The sequence below is a fragment of the Rhinichthys klamathensis genome, unplaced genomic scaffold, assembly GCF_029890125.1.
Source record: "Rhinichthys klamathensis goyatoka isolate OS25496 unplaced genomic scaffold, OSU_Roscu_1.1 h1tg000011l_1, whole genome shotgun sequence".
NCBI classification, from domain to species: domain Eukaryota; kingdom Metazoa; phylum Chordata; class Actinopteri; order Cypriniformes; family Leuciscidae; genus Rhinichthys; species Rhinichthys klamathensis.
The window spans coordinates 7,073,116-7,089,037 of record NW_026606564.1 but is presented as its reverse complement, the minus strand read 5'-3'; the positions used below and the strand labels follow the sequence as shown (position 1 = coordinate 7,089,037).

Here is a 15,922-nt window from a genome sequence, read left to right as displayed (position 1 = left end):
CTGCTTCATGATAGTGAGAGACAAGCAGGGTTGCGAGATGATGCCGGCCAGGAATGATGATGGGGTGAGTCTCGTTCATGCTCAGATCTGACTGTCCAATCCGACCTCCCACTCTAAGAAGTTGATCTTGGTCCATGATAGGGCGCAATTTCCACAGGCTGCTGGAAGATGGGATGTTGGATCCTGAGTTTACACACTTAAGTTCGTCTGAATAGTACTCATTCTGGACACTCTTCACAATGCACAATTTAGCCCTCAGCAACTCTTCCTCTGTAGAGCGACAAATGTGCCACCCCTGACATTCATTCTAGGGTGGAGTGAGCAAAGGAACGAGCCACGTGGATGAGGTGTGCTATGGCTGTGAGGAGAGTGCTGAACTTGGAGAAACGTTCAAAGCGTTGTGGGTGTACCACATCTCTGGTAACATGTGTGAGACTTCAGTGTCAGGGTCAATAAGGTTATAAGTCTCTTGAAGCTCAGTTGAATGCGAAGGCGCATCACGGAGAAAGGCTGGTCCTTTGAGCCAAGTTGTGCTGCTAAGCAAGGGTGGTGTCACAGTTCTCGACCCAATGTAAGCTGGGTTGAGATGCGTTGGGACGTACTTCCACTGTCCGGAACAAGGTGATTGATGGATTCGTTGGACCCTGTTGTGTACGTAGACATAGAATCTCCTTGACTGGTTCTGGATGTACCCCAATACAATCTTGCTATCCGTGTAGTAGGTGATGTTGTCGAAAGTTGTGTCCATCTCTGTGACTACCATCTCGTGATCTCGATGGCGAGTACAGCCGCACAGAGCTGAAGTCTCGGTATAGTTAACCCTCTGGGGTCTAAGGTGTTTTTGGGGTCCTTGAGATGTTTTGACATACTCTGACATTTGTGCTTTTTTCAGTTGCTAATAACCAAATTACTGGCAAAGGTGTAATTACACTCTATTTTGCACAAACAGGGCTACCATAATATGTTATCAACATGTATGTATATGTTTGTATTTTTGAGAGAATATTGTTTATGCGTGGTTATTGAAAAAACTAAAACTTAAAGTTTCTGAAATAAGGCCACAAAACACATACTAAATATGTGTCCACAAGACTTTTGACTAATGGATGTTGTCGCCTAGAGTTTTTTCTTCAAAATGATCTGAAAATCATCCTGCCTTATCATTCACATAAAACAATAGATTGGTTTAAATTAAAAAATTACACTTTTTGTTTGGAAAGGCAATATGCGCAGGGGTGTGACCTGCTGTGATTCACACCTGAGAAGACAATGGGCCCGCATAATGAGCGCATAATGGGGCTGCATACTAATGACCCTTTCATTCAGGTGTGTCACTGAGCCTCAAGAATGCAATGACAATATATATATATATATATATATACTGTATGTATATAGGCCCATATAATACAAAATTGGTTCACAGTTCCAATTATTTATTTATTTTTGAAATTGTGCTTGCAAATTGTATAATATCAAATGTAAACATTTCTAGTAATTGTGCAGTTAATTCTCATACTGTTTTTACAGAAAGTTTGGGAATATATCCCAAATGTGTCACTAATAAAACACAATACAAATAATTTAAAGAGGAGGCTTATATTGAGCTTTTAAGATTTACCTAAGATTTATTTATATGTAGCCTACATATATTTTTGCTATTTTAATAAAAAGGTTACAATTACAACAACAATTACAATTTTAACTATATTTCAAATGTAATCTTTCTTTGTATATACTAAAGTATACATTTTATCATACATATTTCACAGTTGCGGATTAATTAGTTTGAATATAGCCTACAATCGAACAAACACTATAATAACATCCTAGCAAACAAGCTTATTTGATGTGGCAGTATTTTACAGTAAAAACGACATCTTGTCTTTCATATGTAACATATCGTTTTTATGATTAGGACATATAAATGTTAATTTGCAGTTTAATACGTTGCTTATACAAAAATATTTTATTTCAACATATTTCAGTCGGTTTTTACTCATCTCAGTATTGGAATATAGTTAGGTAAAAGCTGTTCATTCATTCACACACAAAAATGCGATTCATATTCAAACAGTCTTTTTGTTTACAGACACTATTTCATATCGCGATTAGAACAAAGCACTTGAAAATAAAGAATGTACCTATTCCTCAGCTGGATCCGTTGCTCCTCCAAATGAAACTACCTGCACTTCTGAGGTAATTTTTTTCCAGGATTATTATTAAGATAGTATTATTCCTCACAGCGTCGTAAATATGAGTCTCTTTCTGTGGGTTATCCAGCTGATGTGGGCGTGGATCGCCTTAGAGCATTTGTGTTTGAATAGAGCGCGCGCTCCGTGGGCGTGGTCAAATTAACTTTAATGACCTGAGATGAGAACGACTATCATCTCTCTCTTTTCGTACAGATTACATAAAATGAGAAAATTTGTTTTTTATATAAATTACTTCATTTAAAAGAAGATAATTCAGGCTTCATGCCTGTGTGCCTGTATACCTGTTTGACTGAGTATTTGCAGAGTTACAGTTCATTTTTCGGACGCGTTTCAGAATGGACTTCACTGACAGAGAGAACGCAGAACGCGCATCATGTTTATTTTTCTTTATTAGGCGAAAAGCACAACACTTTGTTTTTATTGTGAGGTTCCACAAAAAAAATACAAACTTAACAGGATCGAATGATGTACAACACTTATATGTAAGATCAAAATCAACAGAGTAATTTGAGTCTCTTTTGCACTGATAAGGAAAAAAGTGAGCTGGTATCGCCGGCGAGACCGCCGACCCCAGAGGGTTAAGCCAGGTTGGGGGGCCAGCTTTGCCTTCCTGAAGACAAAGTCAATCTCAATCTGTTCTTGGTGGCTTGTCACCTTGACGTAGGCTACGGCTGCTATTGCCTTGACTGATGCGTCTGCAAAGACACAGAGTTCTCTTCTTAGCGTGCCTGCGGTGGAGAAGGACGTGTAAGGGCGTGGTATCTGGAGCCCCTCTAGGTCTTGGAGTGACTGTTTCCATCTAGTCCACTAAATCTCCATGTCTTTGGGAACAGGTGAATACCAGCCCTCTGCTTGCGTGGTGAGTTCCCTGAGTATCAGTCTTCCATGAACTGTGATGGGTGCAAGGAACCCTAGAGGATCATAGAGGCTGTTCACTATTGAGAGTACCCCTCTGCGAGTGAATGGCTTCTGGTCATCTTTCATCTGAAACATATGAAGGTGTCTGCGCATGTTCCAGAACAATCCAAGGCTACGTTAGATGGGCAGATCATCAATAAAGAGATCTAGGCTGTTGACGTCCTTGGCGCGATCTTCGGATGGATATGCTTCGTTGACTGCCGGTTGATTTGAAGCAATTTTGTGCAGCCTGAGGTTAGAAGCTGCAAGCATTTTCTGTGCTCGTCCAAGGACGCTGATGGCCTCTTCCTCGGTGCCGAAGGACTTTAAAGCGTCGTCAACATAGAACTCGCGGTCAATGAATCTTCTTGCATCACTGCCATAGTCGGCTTCTGCTTCCTTAGCTGCCCGTCGCATATCATACACTGCAACGGCAGGCGAGGGACTGTTCCCAAAAAGGTGAACCCGCATTCTGTAGTCCACGATGTCGGAGGTAGGGTCGTTATTCCTATACCACAGGAAGCGTAGAAAATCACGGTGCTCCTCCTTAACGACAAAGCAGTGGAACATGTGCTCGATGTCGGCGGTCATCGCCACCTGTTCCTTCCTGAACCTCATAAGAACACCTAGCAGGGTATTATTGAGATCAGGGCCAGTGAGCAAGACATCGTTGAGCGACACTCCTTCACATGACGCGCTGCTGTCAAAGACCACACGGATCTTATCTGGCTTCCTTGGATGGTACACACCGAACAGGGCCAGGTACCAACACTCTTGTCCAGGCTGCACTGGCGGGGCAACTTCTGCGTGTGCCTTCTGGAGCATCTTCTCCATAAACTCTAGGAAATCGGCTTTCATGTTTCCTGTTGTTAGGCAGCCGCTGTCTTGGCGACCGAAAAGGCAAAGGTGCAACCCAACTTTTGGAGCTGTCCTGACAGCACTCAGCTTCCATTATCTTCAGAAACTCTAGATCCTCCATGGATGGAGCGAGTCTGTGGTCGTCGGGAGTACGAGCGAAGACAGTCTGCCCCAAGCAGTCTCCACTGAGCATCATTGAGCCACGGGTGGAGGTTGGTGCTGGATGATGCTGAGGTTTAGATACTTGACCAAATACCTCTTTCACTCTGATCTGGTTGTTGCATGGCTGAAGATAACTTGTACAACCGTTCTCTAAGATGGCTGTTTTTTAACTCCTCACCTCATGTGGTCTGTGAGCACCTCCTAGGCACAAATCACCGACGACGACCCATCCTAGGTCAAGCCTTTGGGCAAACGGTGCATCTTCTGGGCCACTTATCTGCTCTCGGACCTTGTGTGCCTGTAAGATGTCTCTGCCCAGTAAGAGGAGTATTTTGGCATCCGGATCCAGAGGCGGAATCTTGTCTGTGATGTGCTTCAGGTGGGCATGATGGTAAGCTGCTTCCGGCGTAGGAATCTCGGCGCGAACGTTAGGGATTTGGTTGCACTCGAGGAGTGTAGGCAGAGGAATGCTTAGTTTCTTGTCCACCGGCTCCACAGTGTAACCGCTGGCTCTCCTCCCCGCTGTCTCTGAACGCCCCGCACAGGTCTTGAGTGTATACGAGTAGGAACTTCCGGAGATCTTAAAAACCTCAAAGAACTCTGACCGCGCCAGGGAGCGATTGCTTTGCTTGTCCAGTATGGCATACATTCTCTTGGACTCCTCCCTGCATCCGTCTGGGAACACACTGACAAGGCAGATCTTAGCACATGCTCTGGAACTCAATCCTTCACCACATACCTGAGTGCACGTCGACTTGACCTCCTGGATGTCTGCTCTGTCCTCCTCCCCGCCGTCCTCTGAAGTGGAAGGGGACGACTTAGATTTCCAGGTAGGTGGGCAGGGGTGAAGCGCTGTCACATGAGCAGTGCTCTCGCATTCTGTACATTTTATCTTAGCTGTGCAGTTCTTCGCAAGATGCTCTGTGGAGAAGCAACAGCGAAAGCAGATGTAATGCTCTTTCAAAAGCTGTTTGCGATCATTTATGCTCTTTTCACGGAAGCCTCTGCATTTCCTCAGAGGGTGGGGCTTTTTATGCAGAGGGCAATGTTTATTTGGATCAATTCGTTCCGTACTTTCTCTAGACTCAGCCTTGGCCGTTCCTGAGACCTGCGTCTTGTGAATATAAACAGATGTCTTTGTAGGCCTCTCCCACTTACTCTTTCTCTCTGCTGGAGCTGGCGTGAAGAGGTTAAAGCTTGGGTCAGTGTGAGCCCTTGCCTCCGTGGCGATGAAGTTTACAAACACAGAGAAAGGTGGGAAGCTAACGAAATGTTCCTGTTTGTATCTTGTACCAAAGTAAAGCCACTTTTCTTGCATGTTGTATGGGAGTTTCTCAATGAAAGGCTTAATTCCTCTGGAGGTATCCAAGTCCGACAAGCCTGCACGGTAGCCGTCTTCCTTGGCAGCTTGTAGCTCTGCCAAGAGGTCGGCTAGATCCCTGAGTCTCTGTGGCTCCTTTGTTGTGACCTTTGGAAAGTTTTCTAGTTTGTTGAACAGAGCCTGCTCGACGGCCTCTGGCGAGCCGTATATTTCGTCGAGGCGCCCCCATGCCATGTGCAGTCCAGTTGCTGGATCCTTAATGTTGACTGTTTTTATCCTTCTTACTTGTTCTGATGACTCTTTTCCCAGAAACTGGAGGAGGGCGAGTTCTCCTGCAGCAGACAGGTCTAGATCGGCGATAGCGTTCAGGAACAATGTTTTCCAGGCCCAATAGTTCATTGGCTGGTCATCATTTGCAGTGAGGCCTGAAGTCACCAGGCGGCTGCGAGCAAGGTATTTGATAAGATCTCCAGTGGACGTAGAGTGGTCATAGCTAGCTCCATGTGAGCGGGCGGGTCCACAGGAGATGAGGAATCCAGTTTGAAGTTCTGTTGTGGACGATTCCCACCAAGCTGAGGAGCTGGAGCGGAGTTGTGAGGCTGATTGAAGCTTTGTTGTGGCGGTGCCGAACTGGTCTGAGGAGCCTGAGGAACCTGGTGTGGCATAATGTCAGCAGAAGCAGCAGCTTGGGTTTGACTTGCATTAAGTGGGTGGGGTGTTGAAGGGATTACATTGACTGGTTGAGGGTGTGGAGAATGAAGCGTTGGTGACACATAGTCACTCCCTCTTCTGACAGAGCATAGGCTGGCCTGTGCCGACACGTAGGCGGCGACGCGCTGGTCTTTGACCGATTGGGAGACCGGACTGTTAGCCTTACTGCATACTTCAAAGCCCATATCTTGTAAACCAGCCACGAGAGTATTTGCCTCTGCTATGGCAGCATCCTTTTCTTTTTCGTCATTTAAAGCATCAAGATTAGCTTGAACTTGTGCCTGCTCCACTTTAAGTTGAATTTCTTTTAGCGCATATGCTGCTCTAGCTTGCGTTGCTTCAGCCTTTGCCTTTGCCATTGCGACGGCCATGCTAATCTTCGAGCTGGACGATGTACCAGATGAGCGACTGCTTCTTGAGCGCACGGTCTCAGACTGGTTATCTCCATTTCCTTTTTTACTGTTGCTACGTTGTGACATTGTGACTCACCGCGTTTTCAATATCAGGAGAAGGAAGCTAGTGTGTAGCTGACAGTGAGCTGTAGAGTTAGCCACTTATCTCTTGGTATTGAGTTGCTCCGTAGGATGGCAATCCTTGTGTCCCTTGTTAGCTGTGTTGCCGTCTTTTCACTGTCATGGACTATGTTCCATTCAGCTTAAACACTCCCAAGAAACTCCAGGACACAGCTGATTCATTTCCATGAATTTACTGGGAATTTTATGAAACTGCAATACAGTACAATGAGATGTAAATATTATTAATCAAACCCAGATACACAGTAACATGATTTCCATTACACGAGAGTAGATGTTAAAACTTCATGCTGATTTGTACTCGGCTTTCGCCAAGATAAGCACAAACTAAGACGTAGCTTTACAGTAACCTATGCTTTTCCATCCATTTACGCTTCCTTCCATATGGTGATGTGAATCTCCTTCTGTCCGGTGTTAACGGCTGCAGTGTACTTGGCGCGTCAGCACACACAACGGCTGCAACTACAGTGTGGTCTCCCCAGTGGACCAGCACGACAACCGTCTGGATTGAGCCGAGTAGGTGACATCTCTAGGGTCTTCAAGTGGGCACCTTCCGTCCTCAGTGTTTCATCGACTAGCCCACGACACCTCAAGAGGGCTCGACAGTGACTCTGGCGTCCCAGAGTCACCCCCCTCCGTCCCCCACTCAACTCAGCCCAGCTTACTGACCTTTACATCCCTCCTGCTGCTGAGGTTGCTCCTTCCTCGTAGTTCACATGTGACCTAACTACAATCTCACAATCTCTCCGCAACCCAACCATACGCGCCAACCCGTTTGACTAAGGATGTTGAGCCCCACTGTCTTCGTTAAAGTAGGTTCAGTGGCAACGGTTCCGTATGGCATACTACCTACCGCAATACACCATATCTGCCCAATCACCAACCCTCATTCACGCAATATACACAGGAACGTAATAACTGTAATTACTATGCAAACTATACAAATAAACCACAGACTCTTCGAGTTTTTCAAGAATTCTCCAAAACCGTAGCGTGGTGGCCTGTACACAGCCAGCCAGAATCTTTCCGTCTCAACCACAGCCAGTTGCTGCTCCTCTCTGCTGCTTCAGATAAGCTCTTTACTGTGTGACGGAACTCTTGGCCACTGAATCCGATGTCTCTGAGGAACCGGGTTGTAGAGTGTGCCACAAATCCTCGACAACCCACTTCCACTGGATAAACCTGGACTCTTCATCCTCGCTGTTCTGCTTCAGTGGCCAGATGAGCATACCGCAGTTTCTTCCTCTCATGTGCCTCATCTACTGCATCCTCCGATGGCACTGTTAACTCTATCAGTTGAACAATGCGTGCTGATCCAGACCACAAAACAATATCTGGTCGGAGGTTAGTGGTGGCAATCTCAGGTGGAAAAATAAGCCATTGATCAAGATCAGCCAGCATTTTCCAGTCCCTAGCAGCTTCCAGTTGTCCTGGGCGAGAATTGGTTTTAACACCTTTTCTTGGTGGTTGCTCGCCTGGGCGGAGGAATATTGTCTTCTGTGTGTAATGTTTTGCTAGAACAGGTGGCAACCTATTGGTCATGTTACGCTTGCCTTCCAATGCTAAAGCCAAACATCGCAGTACTTGGTCATGGCGCCAAGTAAACCGACCTTGGCTAAGAGCCAAAATGAGTCTTACATCCTGTCAAAATGTGCCTTAATGTGGCAGGTGATGATCACAAAGGACAAGAGGGATCCTCTCCTACCCAGAGGTTTAGGTTCTGTGGTGATGGGAGAACATCATATGTTGACCTGATAAGGAAACTGATCCTACTCTCTTCCATTGACCAAAGTGTAAATAGCAGTGTAAATAGCACAGCTTAACTAACATAGCAGTGTAGCCTATATGATAAACACAATCGAGCTAGTAAAAAACAACCAGTAGCAATAAACAAAGCTAACTCAGCTTTCTCAATAATCTCACAAAATTAAAATAAGCAATAACCTAATGTTAAACAATGATAAATAGTCAAGTCACCTTTATTTATATAGCGCTTTTTACAATACAGATTGTATCAAAGCGCTTATCCTTTGATACAGGACAGACGTACTGACAGATACTGAAATACGTACTGAAATACTGACAGACGTTGCCTTAGCAAAAAGGGAGAAGGAAAAGCGATCGATTCAGAAACTGACGACGATAGAGCTCACACATTCCTGTAGCTGATTACCGCATGGCAATTTTACTCCCCGTTTCCCTACATGCACGGGTACCGCGTTACTATGGTTATAAATATAAACAAACCACACTGAACTACTGAAACAAAGTAGAAACGCATTTCAAGCGGCATGACACCCAGGTCTTTTACTGTAGTGGATAAAGTAACAGGACATTCTTCTAAATTAAAGTTGTATTGTAAGAGGTTTTGTGGGTAGTTTTTTGGACCAATAAGTAATACCTCCGTTTTATCTGAATTTAATAGCAGGAAATTACACGTCATCCAGCATTTTATATCTTTAAGACACTCTGTCAATTTAGATGAGTTAGTGTTTTCATCTGGTCGTGATGAAATACATAATTGAGTGTCATCAGCATAACAGTGGAAATTAATTCCATGTTTTCTTATAATATTACCAAGTGGCAGCATATATATTGAGAATAGCATAACACCGATCCTTGCGGCACTCCATAGTCTACTGACGTTATCTTCGATTTTTCCCCCATTTAAACAGACATAATCCTGATTCTCACCTAATCGCCCTTCTTGCAGACTTACAAGATATGAAGATAAGCTGAGAATGATGCGACAGCGGGCTGCAGTGAGTTATATACTAGGGAGGCGGAGCACACTGATCGCTGTAGCGATTGGTCTGTTAGTCTGGTGGTGTAATTGGGGCTTTCGCAGTCGGTCACGCCTGATTTGTTCCCATAGTAGATACCTCACTTTTGTTATCTGAGAACTGGGGTTATGGAAGTATCCTACTAATAGTATAAGCTTGTGTTATTTTTTTTGGTCTGTCGTAATCCTAATTATATTATTAGAAACTATGTTATATCTATAATGCATGCATTTTTAAGGCCATACAAAAAGTAATTTGCTGAAGTTGTTCAGTAGGTCTCTTGGTCAGTAGGATCTAGCTCTCACCTCTGGCTTGGAGACCCACCGTACTGCACATGTTGAATGTCTCACTTAGTTATACACAGTTTTCTCACTTAGTTACTTTGGAACTTTTTTTGCAGAGAGCTGCATGAACTGGATTTGGTCTGTCAGATATGGGAGACATACAAAATGTGTTTTAGGACTGTAGTTGAGAACCACTGCTCTAGCTGTATATGGGTGAATCTAATGAAACTTAGGTCTTATTTCACTCAAAAGTCAAAATAAATGAAAATTATATTTTGCTTAAAGAAGCAAAGAAAAATATTATTTTTGATATTTTGAAGACCCTGTCCCTAGTTATCATAGTATGTTAAAAACCTTTTTTGACCAGCCTGCCATCTCAGTTTCGATAATGCATCTCTTAATAATAGGAGGATACCATTTCCATCAATCATAACTGGCTGAATGGCTGTAATTTGGACATCATGTGGCAGTTCCTGCAAGATGAACTTTCTTCTGTCCAGAGAGAAATTGAGGAATGGCGTGATACTATGGACACCTGGCATCAGCATTGTCAGGTAACTGTGTTTATTTTTTGGCTCTAGGTTGTTAAGTCTGACATCATGCATCCCTGTTTCTGGGTCCAAAAGCTCTATCAGATCCCTGAAGCAGACAACAAATGGTGGTAACATACACGTATGGTGTGGTGTTGTTCTACTGTGAAATCATGACCCTAACCTTTTTATATCGTTAAAATATTGGTGGTGCAAAAAGAACTCTAAAGCCCTATTCAGATGGTCATTTTTTCTCATGGGGTTGTAAGGTATTTTCAACATTTACAGGGATTAGTTGGTGATTTTATTGCTGTCCGAATCCAGAATGTCAGTGTTTTTCTCCCACCTGCATAAAAATCACCGGCCGAATTACCTACTGTTTTTTGACAAACAAATCATGTGGTAATTTAATTGCCGTCCAAATCCACATCTCTGAGTTTACAAGAAGAGATCACTTCAAAATTAACTGTTTCTTTTTTATCACTGCCGAGCACCGTACGTACGATAACTGTTGCACTTCACTGTAATTTGCATGCATTTTAAAGATGTACACTTTTATTACTGAAATGCTGGAAATTATTTAAAAGAACAATATTTCATCATCTCGCTCCACCTCAGCGAACAAAAAGGAGAAAGAGAAAAAAGCACGTAAACATTTGAAATGGGCCGTTATTGTGGCAGCAATATTACAATTTTAAAATATGTAGGCTATTGTGCACAACATTAAAAACACAAACCAAGCAGCTTTATTTTTTAACCTATGTAAATAAGAGGCTGCATTAACTTATTTCCATATTTTTTAAATAACATCCTTTTGAGATAAAATGCAAAGCAAAAATGTATTTAAAATATAGCATAAGTGCGTCTATCTTCCTATTTAAAAAAATGAGATTTAAATAATGAAATAATAAATAGAACATTATTTTCCTATTTTTAAATTAAATACGAATGTATTCGTATTATTCTAAGCATATGACATTTTATTACAGACAATCATGGACTGACCACGTGAGCAGCGCGTTCCAACATAACAATTCCAACAAAAAATTAGTTGGGCAAGGCCAGAACCACAAACAAAAGATCACTACCTGATAGTAGAAAGTCTAATTAACCTGCAGAAACAAAGGCAAATAAACAACATCACTGTTACCTTGCTTCCTAAATAGCAAACAAAGGAGAAAATGAGAACAGAAGAAAATGGCACCCGTCTCCCAACTGCTCCTTCACTCAACAGTGGGCAAATGACACAACATTAAGTACACTCTAGGACTGCCAATGTCTCAACACTCTCACCCTCTTGGGAATCTCTCTCTGGCCCTGCTTAAATACTGGCTCTTCTTGACATTGACGTGGAGCAGCTTGGAGATTCCATCAACTAGATTAGGACAGGGAGGAGCACAGGAAACAGGACAAAACATACAACAAAAACTACAATTCCCAGTTGGGTCTATTGACAGCACACACAGTACAAAGAATGACAAGTACACCATAATTATAGAATACAAATGCATACGTCCTGGGACGTTATCCTATGAAATATAAACTTGTTTCTCTGAGACCAATAAGGTAAACCTTATTCTGAATCAGCAAATAAGCTGAATGATTATTTGTTATTAACTGGCATCAGCTATACAAAATAATAATAATAATAAACTTTATTTTATAAAGCGCCTTTAAAAGCAACTTCTCAAAGCGCTGTACACAAAATAAGTAATAAAAAAGCTCAAACAATAAAAGTAACATCAACAATCAAATTCTAATTTAAAAAAATAAGTTTTTAATGTAAAAGAATGTCTGAAGTCTACCTTTGGAATTCTCTGCCTCTTGATCTTAAGGAAGCTCAGAACTATGACATTTTTAAAGGATACGAGCATATGAAGAAAAAGCCCTGTCACCCATAGATCGTAAGCATGTATGAGTTGGTTGATTAACCAACAAGTTGGATTGTGAAGATCGCAGTCTCCGATTTGGGGTATAGGAAATGAACAATTCAGATAAATAATAAGGAGCCAAGCCATGCAATGCTTTATATGTCAGCATCATAATTTTAAAATTAACTCGGAGGAATCTGACTGGGAACCAGAGTAAGGACTCCAAAACTGGAGTAATATGATTGCATACCCTGGACCCAGTCAATATCCTGGCGGCCGAGTTCTGTACATATTGCAGTTTGTTGAGTGTGGATTTAGAGACTCCAGCTAATAAAAGGGCGTTACAGTAATCTATCCTAGAGACGACAAAGGAATTCATCAGCTTTTCAGCTACTGAGAAATTTAGCATAGGATGCAATCTTGCTATGTTTCTGAGGTGAAAAAAGGATGATTTAACTGTACTCTGAACAAAAGAATCAAATGAGAGACTAGTATCAAAAATAACTCCAAGATTTCTCACTTTAGCTTGAGTCGCCAAGACAGAGTCATCAATAGTCAAAGATAAAGAACCAGCTTTGGAAATTTGATGATGGGAACCAATAAGCATAACTTCAGTTTTACCACTGTTCAGACACAAGAAATTATTACTCATCCATTCTTTTATCTCAGAAACACAGTCGGAGAGAAAATCAACATCAGGGTGTTCACCAGATTTTGAGTGTACATAAATCTGCATATCATCAGCATAAAAGTGATAAAGGAGGCCAAGTGATCGCAACAAATGACCAAGTGGTGACAGATAAATATTAAACAGTGAAATAGGATTTAAACCCCTTCAAAGCTGTCCCCGACACACCAAAATCTAGTTCAAGGTGGATGAGTAATAGACTATGAACAGTATCAAAAGCTGCTCTTAAATCAAGAAGGATGAGAATGGAAATTGCACAAAAGTCAGAAGCCATCAACAAATCATTGGTAACTTTGACCAAAGCCGTTTCAGTACTGTGGAATTTACGAAAACCTGACTGAAGAGGTTCAAAAAGGTTATTAATTGCAAGATGGTTACACAAATGAGAGGAAACAACACGCTCAAGTATAAACAGAGTAAAACAGGAGATAACAGAATATAAAGACCCACCCACCTTCCTCCTATTCTCCAATTACAGCAATGATTAGGAAGAAGACATGGAGCCAAAACAAACACCAGAATTCAATACTTAATCAAACAGTGCTTACAACGAGTATCTAGTGTGCCGTTTCCTTTAACAATCACTATGTACACCACAAGTCACAAGTCAAGGAAGCCAGGAGAGTGGGGAGCCATGCATCTATATTTCAGGAGTAACATTGGCTAATCAGGTCATCTCTCATTAGTAGCTCCTGAGGCCTGTTGCATGAAACCGGTTTCGGTTTGCGTTTAGTTTGAGCAAAATCTTGAGTTTTCAGGCTCAAGAAGGTGGGTTGGTTTTTAGCGGGGTTCATCGCCATGGTAACTTAAACTACACGGCTACCCTGCTCCGGAGCAGGTTTTATTCTGGACCAAAACTGGACCAATCAGCATGGGCAAAGTGACATGCATCTGATGTGATAAAGCCACTCCCCCTGTATCTCTTGCTCCAAATTAAAGCAGTTTATAGTGAAAGAATTTTAGACACAAAATTGCCAAATTATTTGCTGCTAATTATGTATTATATTTATATTATATGAATTATATTTATTTATAATTTGTATAATATAAAATATTCATATAGTTATTATATGAATTGACAATTAATATTCAACTTTGCATTAAAATGTATATGAATATACATATAAAAACTAGTTTTAATATATGAAGCTTTTAAAATGACTAAGCTTACATGTTGTCTTTTGAGCTCTTTGTGAACCTATATAAATTATTTAAATTAAGTTGATTCACTTGCATTGATATAGTTATATGATATAGATTTTTTTCAACTGCCTTCTCAAACTTTCTCTGCAGCAGCAGTGTTTATGTCTGCCTTATAAATGCATTTATAGTCGTGATATCTTTCATAATCTCTTCACTTTCAACAGAGAAGTGAATTGCGCAGCTCTCTGGCGAGAGGTCAATCAAACTGATGCGCTCCATGTTCCGTGTGATTGGCTGTTTGCTGCACATGTTCAACCCTGTGATGAACACGCTTCAGAGTTAAACCCTGAGTTGACAGAGAAAGTTTATACCAAGAGTTCTGAACCCGCTGAACCTGATCTAAACAAGGTCGGATTTGTGTGGTTTTGTCAACTCTAAACCTACTCTCAGAGTTTGTTCAACTAGCTTTATACAACAGGCCACTGTGAGCAATTACAGCTTGAGAGTAAAACTGACTTGACTTGACTAATAAAAACACTCACATGTAAACAGGTAACCGCAGCGTTGTCTTCCAATGGTTGTGATGGCCATATAGCATCTGCAAACAAATGAGCCTTTTTTTCTCAAAACTAACCTTTTTAGCCATTTTGGACATGCTTCACAATGTTTGACAACCAAAACATGCCCAAATAAATAAAACAAGAATAAGTGTGATAACACAAGTGTGGTGTGGTGTTAGTGTCAAGGGTAACACTTTACAATAAATGTACATTAGTTAACATGAACTCAGATTAATAAATGCTGTAGAAGTGCAGTTCATTATTAATTCATGTTAATTTCAACATTTACAAATACATTATTAAAATCAAAAGTTGTATTTGTTAACATTAGTTAATGCTCTGTGAACTAACATGAACAAACAATAAACGGCTGTATTTTTGTTAACTAACGTTAAAAAAGATTAACAAATACTGTAACAAATGTATTTGCTCATTGTTAGTTCATGTTAGTTAATACATTAACTAGTGTTAACTAATGAAACCTTCTTGTAAAGCGTTACCGTGTCAATCTTAAGCCAGGTATTTTTGGCCACTGTAAACATAATTTTTTAATTCCTGTGATAATACATTAATTTGTTTTCTATTTCAGGTGATCATGAAATCATGTACAGGAATCGATTATGGGGAGTTTGCCTCTTTCCTTAAGACCATTGCAAATACTCGAATATCCTTTTTGAATTCATGTCCCAGAAATGCAGATAATTGCCAAGACCTCCTTGCAGAAAGTCTGTGTGCATTAGGCCCTCACCATGCAGCCTTTGACCTCCAGAGAGTATTGCAGATATTTGAAAGCATGCTTAGCAATGAAGACTTTAAGAGACTAGACCCTTCAGCTCTGAGCTTCAAACCTGAGGAACTGCTTCAGGAGATCAGAGAGGCTGTTCGTACAATTGTATAACTATACTGTATGTGGAAGATCAACTACGGCAAATGTGTTAATAAATTATTTTAACAACATATTTGTGTTTTCATTGTTGTTTATGCTGTCATAAAAGTATCATGTCAAATCACCACCTTGGGATCATAAGGTTCTATCTGCATTCTGAGCAGTTTTGAGATATTGTGCTTCAAAGTTTTTGCATTCCATTCAACTTAGATAGAAACATTTTTTTTTCTAAATGAAAATTCCCAAAATATACACAACATAAAAAAAAAAACATAATGTAAATAAGTTGTCACAGAGTAAGAATATGTGAATGACTCAATTTTGACAAAAATGTCAGATAGAATCTTATAATTCCAAGGTGACAAAATATTGAGTTATTAACTTGACATGAACTTAACAAAGGGTGTCAACATCCAAAAATTATAAAAGGCAACTTTTCAGCAGATGCAATTCTTTTACTTTCAGTAGTGTTTTTCAATAAT

The 15,922-nt window shown here is 41.1% G+C and overlaps 1 protein-coding gene across 2 annotated transcripts in view; it reads left to right on the top strand.

Annotated features, from left to right (window-relative positions):
• jmjd4 (jumonji domain containing 4) overlaps positions 1 to 15,511 on the top strand; it is a 42,763-nt gene extending 27,252 nt beyond the window's left edge. Inside the window, exons 5-6 of one of the 2 annotated variants that reach the window (XM_056264792.1) lie at positions 10,170 to 10,316; positions 15,144 to 15,511. In XM_056264792.1, coding sequence (XP_056120767.1) covers positions 10,170 to 10,316; positions 15,144 to 15,452 — 456 coding nt within the window. In that variant the 3' untranslated portion in view covers positions 15,453 to 15,511. Of the gene's footprint in view, positions 1 to 10,169; positions 10,317 to 11,458; positions 11,562 to 15,143 lie in introns of those variants that run through there. The other variant, XM_056264794.1, reaches the window with a different exon arrangement.
• Positions 15,512 to 15,922: the final 411 nt, after the last annotated feature.